At 41.5% G+C, this 23751-nt stretch overlaps 1 protein-coding gene across 5 annotated transcripts; it reads left to right on the top strand.

Annotated features, from left to right (window-relative positions):
- The first annotated feature begins 3702 nt into the window (after positions 1 to 3702).
- On the top strand, positions 3703 to 22337 carry LOC116333261 (protein FAM83G-like). 5 transcript variants are annotated; one of them, XM_039611619.1, is made up of 6 exons: positions 3703 to 4467; positions 5351 to 5518; positions 12946 to 13070; positions 13420 to 15413; positions 15491 to 15620; positions 20266 to 20396. In XM_039611619.1, exons 1-5 carry the CDS (start codon positions 4015 to 4017, stop codon positions 15571 to 15573), a joined length of 2823 nt encoding a protein of 940 aa, XP_039467553.1. In that variant the 5' UTR covers positions 3703 to 4014; the 3' UTR covers positions 15574 to 15620; positions 20266 to 20396. The 5 variants fall into 5 exon arrangements, with proteins under 5 accessions (XP_039467553.1, XP_031612313.2, XP_039467551.1 ...); XM_031756453.2 differs by having other exon boundaries at positions 13420 to 15620; positions 20266 to 20427; XM_039611617.1 differs by lacking the exon at positions 20266 to 20396 and having other exon boundaries at positions 15491 to 15714.
- The last annotated feature ends 1414 nt before the right edge of the window (positions 22338 to 23751 follow it).

The raw sequence follows: 23751 nt of genomic DNA, 5'->3' as shown, positions 1-23751 counted from the left end.
CTGCTCTCAATCACTTCTGTCGCCATTCACTCTCTTGTCTCTGCTTTTGTTCTAACAAACCACTATTTTCATTCTTCCCGACAGAGTCACCCCTGGCTTGTCACTGACAGTTAGTCAATAAGCTACCGCAATCCAACGGGGGGAAAGAAGAAAAGGAGTTAAAGGTGTACCAGAAATAGCACTGCTGTTTTCTCCCTCTGATCTTTTTTAAAACTGCTGAGTCACTTTGAAGTGTCTGAGTTGTGGATGAAGGGATAAGGTTTGTGTGTAAGTGTGTGTGAGAGCGATGCCAGAATTTCTATTGTGACATATTTGTGTCACGGTGACACAGAATAAAAATGCGAAACCTTATGAGACGGCGGTGAAACGGGACAAGATAGATGGTAGAAAAGAACACAGGATGAACCAGATTACTGATGAGAGATGGGGAGGCAGCGTGAGGGACAAGTGTGTCGGTCTCTCAGTCGAGGTTGATGGTAAAACAGCAAACGGCTGAGGAAGGCGTGTGAGCTCTGACATCAATGCTATTCACAGGTGTGAACAGTAAAAACACTAAAACAGGGGAACCAGTTTGACTGACTTACTGGCCCCTAGCTGGTTAGGCCATGGAGTGAAGGGAAACTGGTCAAACATCCTGCGAACCAGAAAAACTGTTTACTAAACTAATGGGTCAAATGGAGCCAGTCTGGGAGTGAAAGACGAGATGAGTCATCACTCACAATACTCACCTTTACCCCTGACATCCACCTGACAGTCAGGCATGAAAAAACCTTGGATTATACAATATAAGGTTTCTTTAGTGACCCAACCAAGCCGTAACACAGCTTCTGCTACAACTTGCCTTTTTAAAATGCTGTCCAGGATTAAATCCCACCTCTGAAAAGAATTTTTAAAAAAAAGTGAGACTGTCTTTATGTGAAAACACTGATAGAAGTGTGAATGCGATGTAATATTTATCTCATGAAATAAGAAAAGAAGGAATGATAAGCAGGCAAGCATTTCACAGTGGATGGCTCTAAAATGTTGTATCGACTGATGGGAGGAGAGAGAATGACTCTGCACTGAATGATATTGAAGTCTGCAGGTTTTTTTGTACTATACTCTGAAGTTTGACCCAGAAGAAGTAGCTCTCCATTCTTTGGAGACATGCTCTAACGCCTGGTTTGCACTCGACCAACGAAGACCAAGGAGTGCTGACTGTCACTGATTTTCCTCCATCGTCACATGACCTCAGCCACAACAACAAGAAGCCAGACAGGCGTTTTACAGTGGATGACTAGGAGCTCTTTGGAACAGTCAAATCATGCAGGGATAAGGCTTTACACACACCTGGAGAGTCCATGTCCATGTCCAAGAATTCATGCTTCAGTCTTTTACTCAAACTTTAAGCAGATATTACAATTAAAAACAAAAGATTTGGTTTTTAATTCAGAGCAAAATCAAATGTAGGAAACAATTAAAAATCATCCTGTCCTTAAAGGTCTTAAAATACACTTGACTGATCGCCAGCAAGTGTGAGCCCCCCTATGAAAGCAGAAGTTCTGGCAATTTTTCAGGTGTTGCATTGACACATCAGTGATGATCTTAGAGATCAATCTGGAAAGGGTTCCAATTTGAAGTCTACAATGAGAAAGATTATTCACAAGTGGAAATCATTCAAGAGCGTTGCCAGTCTTCTCAGGAGTGCACATCCCAGCATGTTCAGGCCAAGGTCAAACCGTGCAATGCTCAGAGAATCTGCAAAAAAGCCTAAGAGCTACCTCTCAGACTCTACTGGCCTCAGTTAGCATGCTAAATGTTAAAGTTCATGACAGGACAATTAGAAAAAGACAGAAAAAGTATGACGTGTTTGGTAGGAATGCCAGGAGAAAGCCTCTTTTCTCTAAAATCAACATGGCAGTGCAGCTTAGGTTTGCAAAGTTAGAAATCACAACAAGATTACAATGAAGCTGTTTGACTGTAATACACAGCATTATGTATGGAGAAAAGTAAACATAGCATATCAGCACAAACACTATAAATGAACTGTGTCAAGCACGGTGGTGGAGGGGTGATGATTTGGGATGCTGCAGACCATGAACTCCATGAACTTGTTTGTATACCAAGGTATACCAAGGTAGAGTCAACTGAGGCTATTTTTCTACTAACGGTGTCGCAATGACCCACTCAAAGTTCAGATGTCAACATGAGGTTATTGAATTGAAGCAATGCTGTAAACAAAAGTGGATTTGCACAGTAAGACACTGATAAAATCATACAGGAAACCATTATTTCATGTTATTGCTGAATGTGGTTATACAAGCTACTGAATCGTGGGGTGCATTTGTTTTTTCACACATTACTGCAACTTAAAAAAATAAATAAATATCGACTCTTGACTTTATTGTGTCCTGATACTAAAACCTTAGAATTGACAGAGGGTGTACTTTCTTTTTCTGACTGCATCGATGTTATTGCAGTTAACCGAACTAAAACCTAAAACTAGGTGTGAAAAACACTGTTTAGTTTATCCATCTGTCCAATCTTTCAATTTTATTTAATTTTAGCTCACTAAAACAATAAAGCTTTTAGAGGTTTAAGAACTGATCATTAGCCAGAGTTGGAGGAAAATTGTGTGTGTGGAATGTGCAGCGCTATCAACAAATCGTTGCTGAATTTCTCACGGTATAGCCCCGCCCAAAACCACAAGCAGTGGTTTCAATTTCGGGCCCAGAAATGTTGCCGTGCCACTGCCTGATTCTTAGCGTCGATGTTCTCTGGGTGGCAATCTGCAGACTTCTAGTTTGAGCACCTGCATCAGCCCTGCTCTGCATTAAAAACAGAGACAGTGAGCTGTAGGCAAGAACACCTCCCTGCTGAAAAGTAAACTTCTTTATGTTCTTACACAGTAATAACATCACATGCATGCTTATAGATGTAACTGGGCTGCCCTGTCACTATAATCTACTGACAACGAGGTACTATCTTTCTGGTATTAGATGCAGTTCAACTGAGGTTATTATTTGATAAAAGAGATATAATGATCGTAAAAGTCTTGAGGCAACACATTTGATTGGCGGTGGTTGTGAAGACTTGTTCTTGGTGTTTGGTAAAGGGTTGCGTAAATCTAAATGTTTTAATTATCGTATGTGGGAATTTATTTGCAACTCTTAGTCAACATGTTCTGTGCACAGAGGTCAGAGGTCAAAAACATGGTGTACCAGAGAGAAAACGCTGTAGTTTGTGGTTGAAAACACAGACACCAGGAGAAAAACCCCCCGAACAAACCAAAAACAAAAACGGAAAGGTGCATGTACCTGTTGCCCCTCCAGGTAATATTTTACATCTTATTAATCCCGCTTTGATCTCACCGTCATATTTAGTCTTTCTTTAAAGTGATTATGTGCTGCAATTTGATCTTTACAAAACACAAGCTGGGGCTTTTCCATCCTTTCAGGAAGTTAAATAATAAAAAAAAACATGATAGAACAGGTAAAACAGCAATCTATGATCCGCTGATGGTTTTCACATGAGGTGCCATCTGAATGATTTATTGGACAAAACGAGGGATGGACAGTTTTCTGCTGCCAGCGCTGCAACACTTCATAAAACTGGGAAGCCCTGCAGGTCACGTGATAAAGGTCTGCCTTTTTCTGAAAGTGTGTGGGTAGGTGTGTTTTGCCTTTTAGGGTCACACCTGTCGGGCGGTGCCGCAGGCGGCATGTCGCTCATTATTCACTCTCTCTCTTGCCGGGTAGCCTTTCAGCTTGGTAGTGACAATGGCTCAGTGTTAATGCATTATGGCTGACCAGCGGAATTATAGCGCTGACCGAAGCAGGCGACAAGATGAAAGATATTTACCAGACCTCGAGCTAAACTGCTCAGCTCTTTTAAAGAAACGCGAGGAATTAAAGCACACAGGTGCGTCTGTCTTCAGCCAAAGTCTGGAGACGGTTAGGAGAACTGCCTCGTAGAACTGGGTGTTTCATGAAAGTTTTATTGCTAGTTTTCAGTTAACTATTTCGGGCTCGCGACATGGCTCTATCCCAGCTTCAGTGCCTGGATAATAACCACGTGAACCCGCGGACGCACGAGTCCAAGCCCGAGTTCTTCTACTGTGAGGACCAGCGGCTCGCGCTGGAGGCTCTCCTGCGGGATGGTCGCGAGGCGTTCTCTAAATACCTGGAGGCTCGCGGCCTCCGGGGTTTCCTCTCAGACCCGGAGCTGGAAGCTCTCACCGGTGCCGTCGAACCCTATGACCCGGGCTCGGAGCTGTTCTCGGGGGATGCCGAAGACGAGCAGACCCCGCTGTCGCTTCACTACTGGCCAGAGCTGTCGGACACGTCCATCCCGCAGATGGACCTGGGCTGGCCCGACAGCGATGCGTACCGGGGGGTGACGCGCACTACGGTGTACACGCAGCCGCCACTGGATGGTCAGGCTCACATCAAAGAGGTTGTCAGAAAAATGATCGCACAGGCGCAAAAGGTAGGTGGGCCAATACAGTTATGAAAATCTTAAATGGCACTATTCATCATCACATTGTGCATTAAATATATATATGAAAATAACCATGTTTAGGTGCGGATGAAACCTTTGTTTTCTCATCAATATTTATGTGTTTAAGCTTCCTGGATGACTTGTGTGTTGGTTCATCTTCAAAGCATGCTAATGTTTACTCATCTGAGTTCATTTAATGACTGAATAAAGATCCGAAAATATTGATTTCTAGCCATCCTAACTTTTTTTTCTTTAATCAGCTGTGCATAGTCCAGAAATTACCCACAGTGCTGGCATAAAGTCTAAATGAGTCAGTATGGTCAGACTACAGACTGCTGACCAAATGAGACAATAAAGAGTAAAGTGCAGCTTGATTAAAGGCCATTATCAGCCATGCCACTAACACTGGACTATGTGTGCTAGGTGGGGTATTTGCATGAGTATATTGCAGCGCTCATGGCTATCAGTCAGTATTTGTGTCTGTTTATGCGGCTGAGTCATCTGGAGGCAGAAATTTATGACATGTCTTATTTCTTAGCATCACTTCTCTGTGACGTGTTATTTGCCTGAAACGAGCTCGCTGGATCATTTTCCTCAAGAGCTTCAGACAGAAAACGAGTTATCGGTTGTATAAGTAGCTGTGAGAGCTGGGAGAACTTTCCCTCTGCACAGGAAACACATATTTTACTTAAACCTGAAAAACAACTTGAGTGTTATTTGTTTTGGCATAAAAATGTGTGCGCAGTAACCTTAAGGCTGAGGCTTTTATCCTTCTGCTCTGTAATGAATTTTGTTTTCATTTTCATGCATGAACTACATAGGAGCATCTGAGGCTGATCTAGGTTCTGTGCCTGTGCTTCTGCGTCTCCAGGTAATTGCAGTGGTGATGGACGTCTTCACTGACGTCGACATCTTCAGAGATTTGCTTGATGCTGGTTTCAAAAGGAGGGTTTCTGTTTACATCCTGCTGGAACGCGCAACACTACCTCATTTCTTGGCCATGTGTCGGAGGGCCAAGATGCACGCCGGACACCTCAAGGTGAGCCGGAACCCCCCCCTTCGTCATTTTGCATAGCAATTTGAATCTTATCATTAAAGAGTGAGTCCAAATTCTAAGTAAAGCTGAAAACAGTCATAAAAGTCAGCCGTTCAGTTTTCCCACAGCACGCTGTTGGACAGATGTCGCCATTCAAAGCGCTCCACCTAGGCAATAAAAGGTGATTACGACTGAAATGATAATGAGATGGAAAGTGAAATTTCATTGTGTGACATGTGAGGTCAAAGTGTTACAGGGTTTCACTGACGAGTTGAGAGTCTTTGCCCTGTTGGCCCCAAACACACGTGCATTGAAACCTTTGGCACAAAACAGAAAGCCTCGCCGTGTAAGGCTGTTGATGTAGAACACAAGGACAGATTATCTCGCAAAAGAAGCTATGTTATGCACGGATAAACAGAAGCACATGCCGGCTTCCCCTCTCTCTTTTGTCTCTCGCTGTCTCCCTCACACGCACACACGCTAGAGTCCACACAACCACCAGTAGATCCACCCAGCTGGTACTGTAACGCAGATAAATCCCATTCTGCCTACCTTTATTGTTACATATCGTAAATAGCTTGCTACGATCAGAACACAGATATGAAACAGATCTTTCTCGTGCCGGGACATGTTAAAAGGGAGTTGCATGGAATATAAAAATGCGTTTTCACTGAACTGTTTTCTCGGGGCATAAATCTTTTGTAGAAAGCTGCCAAAGCAAACACAATCACTTTAACTCAAGTCAACCAAAAGAAACAATCTCTTTCTGTTAGGTGTGATCATTTCCCAAGAACAGTTTAGGATAGATTACTGGTTAAAGTTGTCCAAGATTAACATTCTCACATGTTACTTCACTGTGTAGTGTTTTTTTAATGGCTTAGTCAGCATTAGATGGGGCCTCTCACAACGTCTGCTTGTTTCACTTGGACACAGTTTTGTTTGACAGGTGGAAGAAGGAGCTGAAATCATCAGATGCAAGGTGTTTCCAGTTGGAGCTTTTGGTTCCAATGTAAAGGATTGAAATTTTCCATGAGTACAGAGGAAGATTTAATGGAAATTTTCCATTAAATTGGCAAAATGAAATTTACCTGATTGTTATGCAGTTTACACCAAGCACATTGTCCTCAACGATTCTTTATTTGATTGAATAAACCTTTGATTTCATGTATTTCACTTACATTTTTGTGAAAATTGAAAGAATAATTTGAAATTGAAATTGAAGAATAATTTTTTTGAGGGTATTTACTTGATCCATGTTTCGATCACGCCTACCGTCTGCAGCATTAGCCATACCTTATTGGCTCGGCCTGTGTGCTTAGTGGTCCCTGTAATACTGCAGAAACAATTCAAAATATCTAAAGTAGCATGCATGCGTGCAGATCATGCAGATAATAAAAGATGCACAAACACTCACACTTGTCACTTTATGCCTCAGAGTAACTAAAGTTAAACAGGTTTGACAGTCTTTCAGTACCATCTGGATCCGATTTGCCAACAAAACAGCAAGAAATTCAATAGCGGCAGTGTTTGCTTTGTCGACACAAGCACATGTTTGTGTGGCACATGACATGATTAAGTGAAAGCGGTTGCTCAGTTTAATGAGTTTTTCATACGCAGTTCATACCCACTGCATTTGCCTTTTGAATTAAATGCCATGTTATTATTTCCTACTAAGACGTCCCAGACCTTTTTCTTGCTTTAGATTTATAAGCACTGAGAATCTGTCTTTAACAGATTTACTCCTACTTGCTTCACAGTAGACACACAGCCTGAAGTTGCTCTGCTAAATTAAATATTTGATAGCACAGTGGCTCTGTATTAAGAAAAGACATTCTGTGCCACAGTTTCTTCTAATATTTATGGAGAGACAAGTGTATCTCCTTCAGGTAGGTCACTCTCTGGTTTTAGCCAACAGCAGCGTACACTGTACACCTGAGAGAGAGTTTTAAAATGACATGCAAAGCTGCTATTCTGTTTAATCCGCGGTGGCTCTGCAGCAAGTAAAACAACGCTGTTAAGAGATGGATCCACTGTAGTAGCACACAATGACGTTTGTTTGACAGCCAGCTTGCTTCCTTTCTCTTAGTCATACACTGCGAGTCTGTTAGGTTTTCCAAAGAAGTGCACTGGAGGGGCTTGCTCCCTGATGTGTCATATACTGCAGCTTTGTTACACTGGCAGGCAACCTTTGGAGCAGGGCCTGTTTCACCAAGGAAAACTACATAGCCATTTATGACATTAACAGCCCTCTGTGCACCAATAGATGCTCATCTATGTGGAAAATCTGAAGAGCCAGGAGACAGGGGTACGTGACGACAATGAGCAGCTAACACAAACATCTCTAAAAGCGACAAGTCTGTCAGGAAAGACAATGAGAGGATGACTTGCAGGAAACGGGTGATAGTTTGGGAATTTACCACAAGCCGTAAGTGACGAGACAGAGCCGCTGGAGGGGAGGGATGGGAGGAGCAGCAGATGAGTGGTGAGATGAGTTGCCAAGTGAGTGAGAGTAAGTGGAATCTGGCACCTGAGTGGGCAATAAGGTACCAAATTCTTCTTACTCATCAGTTATTCAGGGAGGTTTTCTAGGAAAATCTCCAACTGCCACACTTCAAGCTGACAGAGCTTAATTTAAGTAGTTTAGCAAAGCGTGCACATCGACTGTGTAGAGACTGTTGAAACCACAGTGCACTCGGAGGTGGTTTTATTTCCGCATAAACTGCATTGAACAACAGCTCGAATGCTCATCGTCACGAACTTGGAGCATGCAATGCAATTTATCGAATCGGTTAACCAAAGGAATGCACTGAGGGAAGGAGAAAGTTTAGGGTGTGACTAGACGAAGGAGGAAAACAAGTGTTTCTACTGTGAGACAAAGCATGCCAGAAAAAAAAAAGAAGAGGAGCTGAAACAAGAAGACTGACTGCATAATGTTTTGGCTGCATCATCTGGCTTTCAGACAGACTTAGCACTCAAAGTTGTGTCAAGGCATCTGGAAGGGCAGGCTGAAAATCCCCAGATCAGACAGTGTAAGTCTACACTTACAACAAACCAAAGGACTAGTGTGTCAAGGTGACTTGAGGGTCTGTTACACACCTTGCTGGGCTTATGGAGCTTATTTATGTACTGCTGAGTAAGGACCAACAAGAACCACACAACTTGTCAATATGGTGGAATGGTGTGATTTTTTTTTTTTCCCTCTTCCCAGCGTTACTATATTATGTTTGTAAAATGAGATCACATTTAACTATTACATTTGCATTTCCTCTTCTATATGAATATAACCAGAATACAACCAGCTGGCAGCCTGTTGAGTTGAGTCCCTCAAGTTGTGCTCATTGACAAAGACTCAATCAGACTGATGGCAACATGCTGACCATCTGTCTGCATTTATAAATTAGACTGCAATTCTTTGCAAACCTCCAACAATCTCTCTGAGAGTTACCTCAGTCAGTCCAAGTCGGACTACAAATGTTTGGGAAATGGTTGCAATTGCCTTATGACCAAAAGTGGTCATGAGTGCAACACCCTCAGTCTCTGGGCAACCACTGAGTCACCACAAGTTGCAGTCGGTCGCAGAATGTGAAAAAAACTCAATATAGTCACCAGGAAGCCACGCTTTTTTTTTCTTTTTTTGTAAATGCAAGGAGATTGATGTCCTGTGTTTACTCATGTGACTTTAGCTATTAGCTTTCTGTGAATTAGGAGGTAAAGTCTGTCGGATGGTTTTTCAGTTGAGTCGATTTAATGAGAGTTTGCTTGCGTCCTGCGAGCTTATAACTCCGCTGAACTTTGTAAACCTGTTCATGGATACCTAAACCTTTATTTTTTATTGTAACAACTGGGATCTTTTTGTTGGAGCTGAAACTAAATAAATTGTTTTTAACACTCAGCGGTATCTTAACATTTGTTTGAGTTTGAGAACTGAAGAAGCAATTGGACCTATAAATGGCCAATGACAACAAACTTGACAAGCAGCTAGTGATGTAGAAAAGTAATGGAAGGAAACCATGTTTTTTATGGAATAGAAAAACTACTTTTATACAGACTTTGAGCTTTTAAACACTATAGACAATGAAGAAAAATACCCCCAAAGCACAATTTGGACATAATCCTTGGGTGGTAGTGGTGCATGTGCCTTTTGTTCATAGTGTTCCCACCAGATTTTAATTTCTTTAATAAAATATCAATGTTTAGTGTTCCTGTTTTGATACAGTATCGCCATGCAAAGTATTACGATGCTATACTGTAATGTTTTTACCCCCCCACCGCTAGTTTATATGGTGCCCATAAAAAATATTTGCAACATTTAACTCTGAAAAGTTGGATTGAGTCAGACTTTCTAATATCAGTTTATGATTGCATCAACGATATTGCACCATTCAGTTATTATGAACCTTACAGTGGTTAAATGTTAGCATTGCAACAGACATTATTTTATATGTTTGTTGTGTAGTTGAGAACAGGCTTTTCACAGAGGTTATGTTTGCACATGTATATGCACAGAGACTGCATAGGCTTAGTTGGTATCTATTTGTTTTTTGCTTTCTGAAAGTGCATTGGGTTAGATGATGATGATGATGTGAGGATTCAGTTACTGTGGTTACTTTCAAGCTCTCCAGTTTTTCTGTTAGCACTGTTCATGTACAGCATGTCTTTAAGCTGTTTGTAAAAGCTCACAGGCTTCACAGTGTCCCAGACTCCAAATATTTGAACGTTTCAGAAAGGAATCGCTTTCAGTCTGAACAAAATTTCAAAGTGAAAGTAAGCTCAGGATCAGACGGTTTTTTTAGTGAGTAATCCAAACCGTGCAGCAACACCCAGCAAACATGATTAAAACTGCGGCATCATCTCCTTGGTCAGAACTCATCAGTGATTGATGCCAGAAACTGAACCGTACATATATGGATGTTGACGTTGTGTCACGTAGAATAGTTGTTGCGTCAGCCCGTCTCTTACAAAGTGAGAAATGTAGATCAGATTACTGCAAAGAAGAAATGAAAGGCATTTGTCTCTGTTTTGTTTTTTTTAGTACATGATTGTGAAGAGACTTTAGTGCAACTTGGTCTTCTCCATGTGCACAAATTAGTATTACTGCAACCTGTTTTTAAAAAATGAACACTTTTAAGGTAGTCACAGTTTTGTATACCTCCGCTGTATTTCATTTGTTGCATGGTGAACCTAACATCAGGCTCTGTGCACGATGTTAGCATCATACAGTCAGGAATGATATTATTCAAATGTGCCATTTAGCTCAGTAGGATAAGTGGTGAGGTCACAGGTTTGAGTCACCACAGCAGTCTGTGTAAATATATATAGTTCTCATTCATTTCATTTTTTTATTTTGTTTATTTCATTTTAATTGATAAAGAGGTTTTAGAAAACTATCCTTGAACACAAAATTACTGTTATAGAAAGTCTAACAAGGACATCCAGATATTGTTTAAGAAGCACCTTAAACCACGGCATCAGTCCAACTTTTGTTTTGGAATTATTTTTTCATTTTCAGCCACCACTAGCTGCTGAGAAAAAGTTGATGGCTATTCAACGTCACGGTGTTTTGGATATTAACGGCTAACCTCTTGTTGTGGATGAATAATTTCAGACATTTTCGGCATCTTCTATTTGCCATATATGACGTTTGTCTCAACCAACTGTGGACCGTCAACCGTGAACTTTTACTGAAAACAGTTTAACTCTCATCCTCCATCTTCCCTGTGCTAATGTCTTTATATTATCCTAGGGTGACCAACCGTCCTCTTTTCCCCGGACATGTCCACTTTTCACGTTCCGTCCGGGGTGTCCAGGGGGAATTTCGAGATTGATAAAAATGTCTGACAGAGGACCCATGTTTGTGACGTCATCCCCGAACTGCTGCTTTGTGAGCGCTTGTTCTGCGCTCACAGACAGGACAGACAGCGCGCAGCAACGCGCCTAATGATGTTTAAAAGATCCCAAAGCGCAAGTCCATCTTTCAGACGAACTGCAAAAAAAATTTCCCTCGTACCGACCCAGTACTGGTAATTTTTGTTATGCAGACCATTGTTTAATTCCAGAGGCTTTTAAATTATTATTTTTTTGCACTTGTTGATTTGTAAAAGCCTATATGACTTTTTTTATTTCACAATTCATTAACTGCACAGAGATGGCATCGTTTAAATACGTTAAATATGTTTCTTTAAGCAAGTTCTTCATGATCGAGCCAAGTGTCCTCTTTTTTGGGAATCAAAATATGGTCACCCTATATTATCCTAACCATAACTCTGTAGTATGGAAGAGGATTAGGGACACAGGGTAAAAATAAAGAAAATTTTCCAGAATTCTGAGAAAAAAATCTGAATTTTGACTTTAATCTCAGAATTCTGGAAAAAAAAAAACCGACGTGGCCACTTTTTTTTCACCCCTCTGGCTCTAATCCTCTTCTGTACTGTAGCTAGCCACAAAGGTAGGACATAATTATATGCCAACTAGCACAACTTCACTAACTGTCCAAATGTTGCTACTATTTAGTTTTCTGTCTCTGTCAAAAGATGGTTGAACATCTTTAGAAACTAGCTAGCTAATGTCCTGCTAGCTTATAGCACAGCTAATCTTGTAAATCCTCTTGTCACGGATACCTGAACGTTAAACTTTATTGTAACATCTGGGAGAATAAACGCATGGATCATTTTGTTTTAACCTAAAAACAATACAGATTTTTTTTTAACACTAAGTGGTATTTTAACATGTGTTTGATTTTGAGAACAGACGAAGTGATTGGACCCAGAAATGGCTAATGACAATGGACAGATGGAAGGAAACCATGTTTTCTGTTGAAAGGAATAATTATTTTCATTATAGGCTTTGAGCCTTAACACACTATAGGCAAAAGCACAATGTGGGCTCTTTATTGACTCAGAAGCCTTATTTTATAACATGTATGCTGTGCTTTTAAGAGGCATGAAAAAACAGACAGTTTCCAACAAAGGTGAGGAATATAGGCTTTCAAATCAAGTAAAGACAAGCCAGACATTATAATGTGGGTTATGTAAGTTTTAATCAGAGTGTTTACACTGGGTGTAGTTTGTGTAATTGCTCAGATGTTTGAACACATGGAGCAATTACCTTAGATTAAGGCAGTAAGTGGAAAATGACTGCTAATGAATTCTGTATCTATGTTTTAGGGATTATTATTATGAAGTACCAAAATGCCTGGCAAACAGTTGTGTGTTAGCAAAAAAAGAAAATTCTACATTGGTTACATTTGAGCTGTAAATGTTCGATTTTACTATTATTTGTGGGTGTTATTGTTCTTTGGCTGACATAGTGTGACTCACGGTCTCTACTCACATTGTTTTGCAGCCTTTTATTCTATAATGCAGGTCGCAGGTTATGAAGGCAGTTTTGGGTCTTTAATATGTACAAAAATTGTGCGTTTGTTTGTGTTTCAGCACCTTCGTGTCCGCTGCTCAGAAGGAGCCGAGTTCTACACGAGGTCCTGCACCAAGGTCAGAGGGCGAATGGGTCACAGATTCATGTTCGTTGATGGAGACAAAGCTGTGTCTGGGTCGTACAGGTCAGTGCGCATTACGTGTGTGAGAAGGAGGGAGAATGTGTCAGAAAAAGATTATCGCCTTGTGCTCCACCTGCTTTTATAACTGCCAGCTTTGCACGAGAGATAAATAAACAATGCCTTGTCGACATAGCAGACAAACAGGTTGTAAATGTATCCAATCTACCAGAGTAATAAATGCACAGAGTACTATACAGTTCTGGATTATTATACTTTTACGTTTGCAGTCATTGCTGATTACTTGGCTTTATTATGCTTGCAGTGTAGTGTAGTTTGTTTTGTGGTATCGTGGTGCAGTTTAAATAAGTCTGAATTTGAATTTTTTATTTGTTCATATTTGTTTTTTGTGCAGTTTCACTTGGATGGCCTCGCGTCTGGATAGAAATCTCATCACCGTGGTCACAGGCCAGGCTGTGAATGGTTTCGACCGACTGTTTCGCTTCCTCTATCTGTCCTCCAGTTCTGTTGACCTCCGGCAGACGGTCACAGAGCCCGAACCTGAGCCGGAACCCCTCCCACAGCCGGCCCCCGTCATACCCCCTTCTGCTGACATTGCGAGGAAGTTGTACAGCCCGAAATATGCCCTGGTTGCTTTGACCAACCTTGGCCCCACCACCTCTGTTAACCAAGAAAGCCCCAAAGAAGCCCAAAATCCAGAGAACTCCAAGAAGAAGAGGCGAGGCAAGGCTAGTGAAGAATCGACTAAAGAATCTCCTCCTCTCCATCCTGGATTAATAAATCTAGAAAAAGCATGCTTAATCGCATACCTGCCCACATGGCCAGAACCTGACCCCTCCAGTGATGTCATAGGGTTCATTAACGTTCGGGATGCCAAAAAACCAACTCAAGTCCACTTGCAGCGTTCAGAGATGTTTGAAACCAGCCAGGCGATCAGGTTTAGCAGTCTGTTCAGCAGCACAAAGGAAACCAAGGAAGAAGTCGCCAAGCCCACACAGGCAACTCCTAAACAAGAGGAGGTGAATGCACTCCAACCAGCACAGGCTAAATCCATGGTTGATGATGCTGTAGAAAAAGCACAGCAAGCACAACTCAGTGATGTCATACATAACAAAGAGGCATCTGAACAGAAATCACTCGCATCTGAGGAAAAGTCTGACCTGCAGTCAGACGCCGCTAATTCTGTCAGCGCCAGGAATACATTTGATTCAAGCACAACCACTAACCAAGAGGCAGGCCTTGATACTCCCCTCGGTGCACAAACACCTCCCCAATCCAGCAGCAAAGCACCCGCTTCTGATGAGGGGAAGATTTCCCACGCAGAACAACCCGTCTCATCAAACAGTCACGCTGAGTCAGGCTCGCTCCCAGAATTAAACACAGAAAAGGAAGCAGAGCCTACAAGTAGTTTAAACACACAAAGTTCTGCTGTGCACAGGACACACACCCCAACACCAAACGGTGCACACAGCCCTCAGATTCCCGACTCCCCTGAATTAAATACAGAACAAGACACGAAAGAAAAGACCGCACCATCACAGGCGGATTCACAAACACGAGCTGTTCACAAGCAACCGCAAATCTGTACTGAAGTGGCTTCTAGCATCCAGACTCCAACTGTCCACAGCAACATTTCCACCTCCCTGGTTTCTACCACACAGTCTAAAAATAACCACATTCCTATTACTACAGTGCACTCAAGCGCATCTTCTAGCGCTTCTGTTCCCTCCACCAACTCCTCTTCACTTCCTCCTCTTACTTCTTCCGTTACAACACCAAATCCACCCCTCCCTGCATCCTCTTCTTTGACCCCAGCTCCCCCTGTCCCTAAACCTCGTACCATACAGATAGTTATGAGTGACAGCAGCACCAGCAACGGGCAGAAACTGCCGGAGATCCGTCTTGTTAGGAGGCCCGAGGCCAGCACAGGGCCACTCGCGGCCCACAGCGCGTTTGATGTGGCAGCTGTTGAGCAGACATCTCTGGTAAAAGAGTGCCAAACTGTCCCTGAGCTGCAGGACGACAGTGCCAGTAAGGCAGGGGCACAAAAAGACACCGAGAACACAGGGAATCCTGAAGAAACTCCAAAGCAAGAATCTAAAGAGACAAGTGTGGAAGCAGATGAGCGAGACGCTGACGGAGCAGCATCCCAGACGGTCGCTGGAAGCGAGCTGCACAAGTCAGACGCTTTGATTAATGATGCACCAAAGGCAGCCGCACTGAAAATTCAAGAAATCATTCCAAAAGATGTTGACCTCGAAACTTCCGAAGATTGCAGGATTATTGGGAAGATGGACGCACGCTGTGTAGCCACAGCGCAGGCAGATACGGCGAGCCCTGAAAGGACTCTGACGGGCTCTGAATCTGGTGATGTGTCAGACAAAAAAGGTGAAAATGTGACACAGTGCAGAACATTTCTCGCAAAAGTACATGAACCCCAGAGGATATCATTTTCTAAACCACAGGGCATGGATCAGATGGAGGCTCTGAATTCTCCGACAGCGCCAGTGTTCTCGACTTCATATCTGCACATGTCCAAAGACAGTAACGGCGATGACGCGCACACATCTGCTGCAGACGCCCACAATCAGCAAGGTGAGCAAGTAAGACTCACACATGCAGACAATGCAGTTAATATGCGAAATACAGCAAATCACAACACGCACAGCACCTTTCAAGAACAAACTTCTACAGGACGTGTTGGCACACACACGCCCGAAAAAGCCCTGCGTTTACACCTCAGCGAAACACACCTGCCGGACTTCCGTTCACAAACACCTGTGTGCCGATCACAGTCGCTCAAAGCACGCACTCCCACTCCTGATGGAGTTTCTCCACGCACACCAGCCCTGGATTCTCTATCGCCAGACATTTTTGATGGTTATATCTCCTCACGAGAGGACTCCACTCTCTCCACCACCTCTGAAGAGTATTACGAATGTAGCGACTCGCCTTTTAACGAGCCTGTTTTTGACCACATGGCTTCTCGCGGCCGGGGGATGATAGAGGATCACATTAGTTTTGCACACACAAATAGTCTAAATTCTCCCGCCACTGGCACCGGTCCTGCACACATAAATTACAGCTCAAGTGATGCTATATTAGGTACAGAACACAGTGAAACGCATACTTTGACTGGGGCCGCTAAAGTCCCCAGTTCTTCTTTACTTGGGAAAAACGTGGAAACTAGGGAGGTAGAGAACAAGGGAAGTGAAGAAGAAGCAAGTGAAGAGGACAAACATGGGAGGAAACTGAGTGTGGCCGAGAGGAGGGAAGAGCAAGAATCCCAGGGGCCAGAGATGAGAGGCAGTGAGGAAACTAATAGAAAAATGGAGCAAATTAAACGAGGCAAAGATTCAACTGAAACAGGAGGAAAAGACAAAGAGGTCCAAACGCCTACGAGAAAGGTGGCGAGGAGCCAATCAGCTGCAGCCAGACTGGTGGATGGAGGAGTGACTGCAGGAGGGTCAAGTAAAGAGAGATCAAAGCCAAAGCGATCGTCCGCTGGTGACGTTAAATCAACAGAGGGAGGGAGACAAGACAGAGAGGGGAGGGAGAACGCTTCAAACCAGGTGGAAATAAGACCCAGGGGTACAGAGAGGAGAGCGAGCCCCCAGTCAAAGAGGCAGACAGAGGGACAGAAGGTATGAGCACTGGTCAGAATAACATTTAAAAGCACCATGTTTCTTTAGTTTGCCAATCATATGGGTGTATATATATATATATATATATGTATACAACTGGATTTCATTAAAAAAACAAAAACATATGACACTAATTAATTGAAATTAAGGTAACACATTTCTCCTTCTTTGACATCATCATTTAAAAAAACATAATTTTTCAATTGGTGACCTTGAGACACTTGGTTGCTGCTTATATCCATCTTTTTCAGTCTCTGTGCTAAACTGAGCTAAGCAGCTGAAACTGTTTAGTATGCAAACATGAAAGTGGTGTCAATCTTTCATCGGAGTCTTGGTAAACATATCTGTATCCGCCAACATCCTTAGTCTCATGAAGAACCGCACCCATTGCGTTGCCAGGGTTCATAATTGGATGCCCAAATGTATTTTACAACTAAATGAGGGCAAAATAAATTTTTTAGTAGATCCCAAAGCTTCATGTTAACTTGCGTGATGGAAAAAACCCGAAGCATGCCAAAAATGTGGGTGTGATCTTAGCTTGTAGAAGCACATGCTCACTATCTCCAAGCCGGCTTTTTATCATCTTTAAAAACAACATATCTACAGTTATAGGTGCTTCCTGTCACAGTCTCAGCCTTTTTTGATGCTTTTATTTTCAATAGAAAGTTATGCACCTTTTCCTACTGTAACAATGCAAGTATTAAGTAAATATATGCATAATTAAATTAAACTCACCAAATCCGGGGGGGGGGGGGTGATCACCAAATCAAAGGAATAACCCCAACAATCAATCACTGACCAAGCACTTGGCAACAGCAGGAAAGAAAAACTCCCTTTTAACAGGAAGAAACTCAAGCATAGGCCAGGCTCAGGCAGGGGCAGCCTACTGGTGTGACAGGTTTGGGGGGTGAGGGGAGGGAGACAAGATAAAACACATGCTGTGGAAGAGAGCCATAATAAGAGATTAATAACTAATGATTAAATGTTGGAGGTGTTTAAACACGTAGAATGAAAAGAAATAATTGAAGAAGAAACACTCAGCAGTCTGGGCCTATTACAGTGTAACTAAGGGAGGATTCAGGGTCATCTGATCCAGCTGTAACTATAAGCTGTATCAAAGGGTGGGTGTCTTTTATATCCAAACTGGGAGCTGGTTCCACAGAAGAGGGGCCTGAAAGCTGACGGCAGAGCTGCAGGGAGAGTCTTAAATAAAACCAAAAAGTTTAAACATCCTTCTTATTTCTTCCTCTCTTCGCCTCCCAGTAAAATAATTTCTCACTGCTTGTAAAATCGATGAATGACAGCCTCTTTTCACTCTGTCGATGTGCTTACTGAATCTAGACCTCCTGGCATTGCTGGAATCACAAAGCAAATACTGAATGATTTCTAAATCATCTAGTTTTATGGTCCCACTCTACCACTTACTACAACTACTATTGCTACACTTTTAAAAGAGACTCAAAGCTTATCTCTTTTTGCACGTGTGTGATCAATGGGGAAAATTTTCAGGATCAGTGTTATTTTTATTCTATATTTTTCATCCTGCTGATCAAATCCCTTTTTAAAGTGTAATCTCTTATTTTAGAAGTTTTTGCCATGTGTGATGCCCTTCTTTTTCCTTCTGCTTTGAAGCTTGTTAAGTCTATGCCTGTCATATGAAAAGTGCTATATAAAGAAACTTGACATGACTGGAGTTGGTAACAACTTGAAATAGTGCATTTATCAAAGCGTCTTTTTGTTCTTCACTGACAGTTTTTTATATTAAGCTTCATCAAAGTTTAGACAAATTGAATGTGAAAGTTTTAATAACATACAGTATTGTGCTAAAGCAGTGGTGTCCAAACCCAGGCCTCGAGGGCCGGTGTCCTTCAGGTTTTAGATGTGTCCTTGATCCATCACAGCTGATTTAAAGTGGCTAAATTACCTCCTCAACATATCTTGAAGTTCTCCAGAGGCCTGGTAATGAACTAATCATTTGATGCAGGTGTGTAGACCCAGGGTGAGATCTAAAACCTGCAGGACACCGGCCCTCGAGGCCTGGAGTTGCCCAAGCCTGTCCTAAAATCTTGAGCCACCCCTCATTTCTTTATGCTTGGGCAGGAGAAGCATATAAAGCAAAAACAGAGTTTGTACAGTTCTAATTTTAAACACATTTTTTAAATGACTGCATGTTTTTTCAGCACAGTCTGAAGTCTGTTAGGCAGCTTTTCTGTAATTTCTTGAAGTAGTCTTCAGGAATAGTTCTCCAGGCTTCTTTGGATGTTGGCTGCCTTTTCTTCTGTTCTGTCAAGATGATCCCACACTGCTTCAGTAACTTGAAGGTCTGAGCTCTGGGCTTTAATCAGGTATTCTTTACTGCCTTGGTAGTGTGTTTTGGATCGTTGTCATATTGTCATGCTAATAAAATGCTTTCCAGAAGGTAATGCATGGTGGATTTTTTCTGCATTCATAAATTCCATCAGTTCCAGTAAGATCTCCACCAGTGCCTCCACCGTGTAGACTCACTGTTTTACCTTGCACCTCACCTGGCTCATGATGATTTAAACTAAAGTTTCAAATTTGGATTCATCACTCTATAAGACCTGCTGACCCTGATTTTCAGTCCAGTTCTTGTGTGATTTGGTATACCTCAGCCCTTTCTTCCTGTTTCCCTTGTTTAAGAATGGCCTCTTGACAGACACATTTCCATTGAGGCCATTTCTGATGAGGCTTCATTGAACAGTAGATCATTGAAGGCCCAGATGCTTCTCTCAGGTTTTTGCTGGATTTTTACCCCCCATGTCTTAAGGACACGACTTTCAGATACTGTTCTTCACACTGCACACCATATTCTTATTTGGCTTATAGCTCTTTGGGAATTCCATCATTGTTAAACATGTGAAAAATAGCCGTTGTTCAAAGAAGGACTCTTAAAGCCTCAAGAACTATTGCTCAAGATCACTTAAAAAAAAGTAAAAAAATATGACGAAATCAGGGTTGGATCAAGAGTTTTGCACAGTACTGTATATAATTTAAATCCTATTTTAATCATTGTTTAACTTTAATGTATTAATGCATTTGTTTCTGTTTGCGTGTTGATCCGTGAACCTTTCACCAGCAGAGCATCACTAAGTTGAGACACAACAGCACAACCATGCTTTGTTCATTATTGAAGAAGGATGCCTCGTGCGAATAAAGGTGGCATATTTATAATGACGTGCCGTGCGTGTTTGCACTGATAGAGTATTTAAAAGAGGCTAAAAGATGAATAGGTTTCACATTTATTGCTGTTTAACTCACTCACTCTTGCCCCGAATCCACTGCCTTTCATCTCGGAGTACTCAGTCTGAGTCAGTGAGGTGTTGTTTGCATGTTTTAACTTATTTCAATCATGTAATATTAATGAATGTGAAAATAACACAGACACTTTGCACCCTCTCTTTTCCATTTGCAAAGCTTATGTGTCGCTTGCTAATGCGTGTGTGAGTGTAAGGATCCTACGCTGCATTATAGATAAGTCGCCCCACATATAATAGAATAAATATGAGAAACTTGTCTGCAGAAGTGTTGCACACACCCTGAGTCAGACATCTCCTCTGTCTTTCTTTTTTCTGCAGCGTTCGCACTCTTCTCCCAAACCTCGTAAAACAAGGGTCCAACGTAGTCCGAATTTCTTTGATAATATGTCATCTCTTCACAAATTGTCGACCAGACCACCGCAACCACTGGCGACGGGTCCTGTGGGATCTACGGCCGGACGGAAGCAGGTCTCCCAAAGCCAGCAGAGCCAGGATCCAGCAGCACAGAACCAAACTCCTTACCCAAACTCCTCCGTACTCCATATAAACCCACAGATCCAGCTCAGTCCTCAGTCTCACAACCAGACGGCGTCCGGACCGGGAGTGCAGGATGGGAGGACTCCATTTAACTTGAGTTTCAGCCGGCTGTACAACCTTAAGGGGATGAATGGCAAAGTGAACAAGACTCCAGCACAAAGTAAAAGAGGCAGCGTGGCCGCACCAGCACAGGAAAGTAAAACCACCAGCTAACGTGGTCACTGGTCATCACGTCTTTTTAATGTTACCGCATCAGGCGAAATCACCGCCGGGCCAATGTTTATATACCAAAACATGTTGTTACCTCTTTCCTGACTCCTCGTGTTGTTTGACTCGTTTTTCATGTCTGCATTTAAACTCGTGGAGATTTATTTTTCATATTTAAATCCAGTTGCTTGCCAAGTTTACACCAAGTTTTCTTCCCCGGGAGGTCATGAATTCAGGTGCAATAAAAAGACTGGACCAAAGTTTGCATACATTTTTAATAACTCGGATAAGGAAACTGAAATAGTGTGTTTTCATTCTCCAACCTCGGGCGTCAGTGAAAAACGGAAAACAAACAAAACAAAAACTCTTACATCAATCAGCTCTTTGACTTACTGTATATTAAACATGCTGCACATAAAGCGAAAAGAAAAAGAATATATTACTGGGATTACTGGATGACTCCCATGTGGTTTTGTGGATTAACGTACGACTTTAACGTCGTATTTTCTTTCTTTTTTTTTTTAAATATTTGCTGTTTGATTAATGGGGATTGATGAAAATGTACTTTAATAGTGTTTAAAACTGGTCCCATCACATGTTTGATAAAAGCGGATTTTTCTTTTTATTAAAATGTACAAACTTAACTGTATTTACATAGGACTATATTATATACTATATTAAAGCACGGGCTGCCTCGTTCCGGCTGTTCTCTAACATTACATTTTATAAAGGAAACGCTCAGCATTTTGTGACCACTTTTTTTTACAGCAATCGGGAGCATTTGTCCTGAATTTGTAATATATTTTTTCTCCTCTATATATCTTTACATTCAAAAAGGGGGTGTATGTTAAAAAAAATGAAAACAGAATTGTAATTTTATTTAGGTCATTTGGTATTGTTTCATTTACACTGAAAGGCTAAAGAGCAGTTTCCTTTTTTCACATCAGATGTTTGGTTTTTTTTTACATTCTGAATATTTTTGTCCTGGAAGAGACTATGCCAACAGACCTGCTACCTCTGAAGACAGATAAAGATGTTCTGAAGAACCAGATAGTGCACAGGTTTTTCCGAATGAGAGTGGAAATGTGCAGGATGACCAAGATGCTAAAAATCACAAATATCATATGTGGTTTGATGGTAAAAGAATAATAAAGAAGCATCTTCTGTCTGCCATGTTATAGTTAATGGACAATGCATTTTTAATGAATGTGCAGCATGTTTACGCCTTTGCCAAAGATTTTGTATTTAACTGTTAAGTGTCCACATTGGTGTGTTTGTAGTGGATTCAGATAGATTTAAGATGAATTCAGCTCTTTTGAATCCAGTGCAGACAGGTAGACATCTGCAAGCATGACTTCAGAGCTCACTTCATGTGAGCTTACACATATGGTCATGAGCTGTCACCACATTTCTGACTTTAAATTAGATTCAGATTTGCAGCAAGGGTTGAGTTATGTGAATAAAGAGAGGAAAATAAAGCTCTGTGTCTTTAAATGGCTGGAAAAAAAATGAATATCCTTTCTGAGCAACAGTGGACGATGACATACTAACGTCTTATAATTAAACATGTTTGTTAAAAATGTTTCACTTGATAGGAAACTATCACTGATGCATGTAACATGAAGTATACAGATACATTAAGAAGTGAAAGACTATATAGATGACATCTTGATGCATTCTCAATCATCCAGGAAAGTAAATCTCCAAAAGTTGAATCTGTTCATCTGGACGTAGCGTTTTGTGGGAGAAACGTTTCGTCACTCATCCAAGTGACATCTTCAGTATCAGCTGACTGCAGGTTTCCCCAATCTTATAAACAGTACATTTCAGTCATTATGCAAATGTACTGTTTATAAGATTGGGGAAACCTGCAGTCAGCTGATACTGAAGATGTCACTTGGATGAGTGACGAAACGTTTCTCCCACAAAACGCTACGTCCAGATGAACAGATTCAACTTTTGGAGATATATAGATGACAGTTTAGGTCGGGGCTTTGGGAAGGCATTCCAGCACATTAATGTTAGCCTATTTTATCAAGCCCAAAACCAGTATTGCTGTGTGTTTGGATTGTCCTGTTGGAACACCCAGGTGAGTCCAAGTTTCAACTGTCTAGCTGTTGATTTGAGGTGAAGTTGAATAATTTGGAGGAAGCCCTGCTTCTTCATTATTTCATCCACTATTCAATCAGTATCACTGGCAGCAAAACAGCCACAAGTGTGATGATACCTCCACCATGCTTGACAGCTGCTATGGTGTTCTTAGGTTTGAAAACCTCATCTTTACGACTCCACACATACTTCTTGTCATTGTTTACAAAGAAAGACTAAAGAATTTTCTCTAAATGACATTTGGCTTGTCTAAATGAGCAGCTTCAGAAAATTTCAGTCAAGCGTGAAGGTTCTGATTTTGGAGCAATGGCTTCTCTTTTGGTCAACAACCTTGCAGATGTTGTGAGATAAAACTTATTTCACTCTTTATGGTGTTCCAGCTGTTTCCCGTTCATGCCAAGGTTGAGCCTTGGCAAAGTTTTTGTCAATTAATATTCAGACTGGCAACAAAGTAAAGGAAGTTATGTGAGTTGTGAAAATCTGTTGTGAAATATGTGTGTGTGTTTTAATGTATGAAATTTGAGGCATGTAATTTAAGTCTTTTTTCCGTTAAAGGCATTCAGTGATGCATGTCACTGCTTTGCATGTTTTAGGTAAGGAGAGGAAGGGGAAGTGAAGAGAGACGTCTAATGCAGTTGTGCAAACACGCTAACACATTCCTACACTAGGTTTCACATGCTACAAGTCATTCTGGAGGTCAGGTGTGAGAAATCCTGGGTGCGGCTTGTCTCCACGCATTTGTTGAATCATATTTTCACTTAAAAAAACATTGTCTGTTAAGCAGGTGGCTCATAGAGAAATATGGGATTAGATGATTATATGTATGCAATAAAGTGTAATTACACAGTATTTTGGAATAGTACTTTTGTCCTGTCAGATCATGTAAGGTTAATATGGTCTATATGCAAGTTTTAGCAACATTACAAAAACCATAAAAGAAAATATAACATT

The sequence above is a fragment of the Oreochromis aureus genome, linkage group 4 (genome assembly GCF_013358895.1).
Source record: "Oreochromis aureus strain Israel breed Guangdong linkage group 4, ZZ_aureus, whole genome shotgun sequence".
NCBI lineage: Eukaryota > Metazoa > Chordata > Actinopteri > Cichliformes > Cichlidae > Oreochromis > Oreochromis aureus.
The sequence above is the reverse complement of the archived record's forward strand: the minus strand, read 5'-3'. Positions and strand labels throughout refer to the sequence as shown.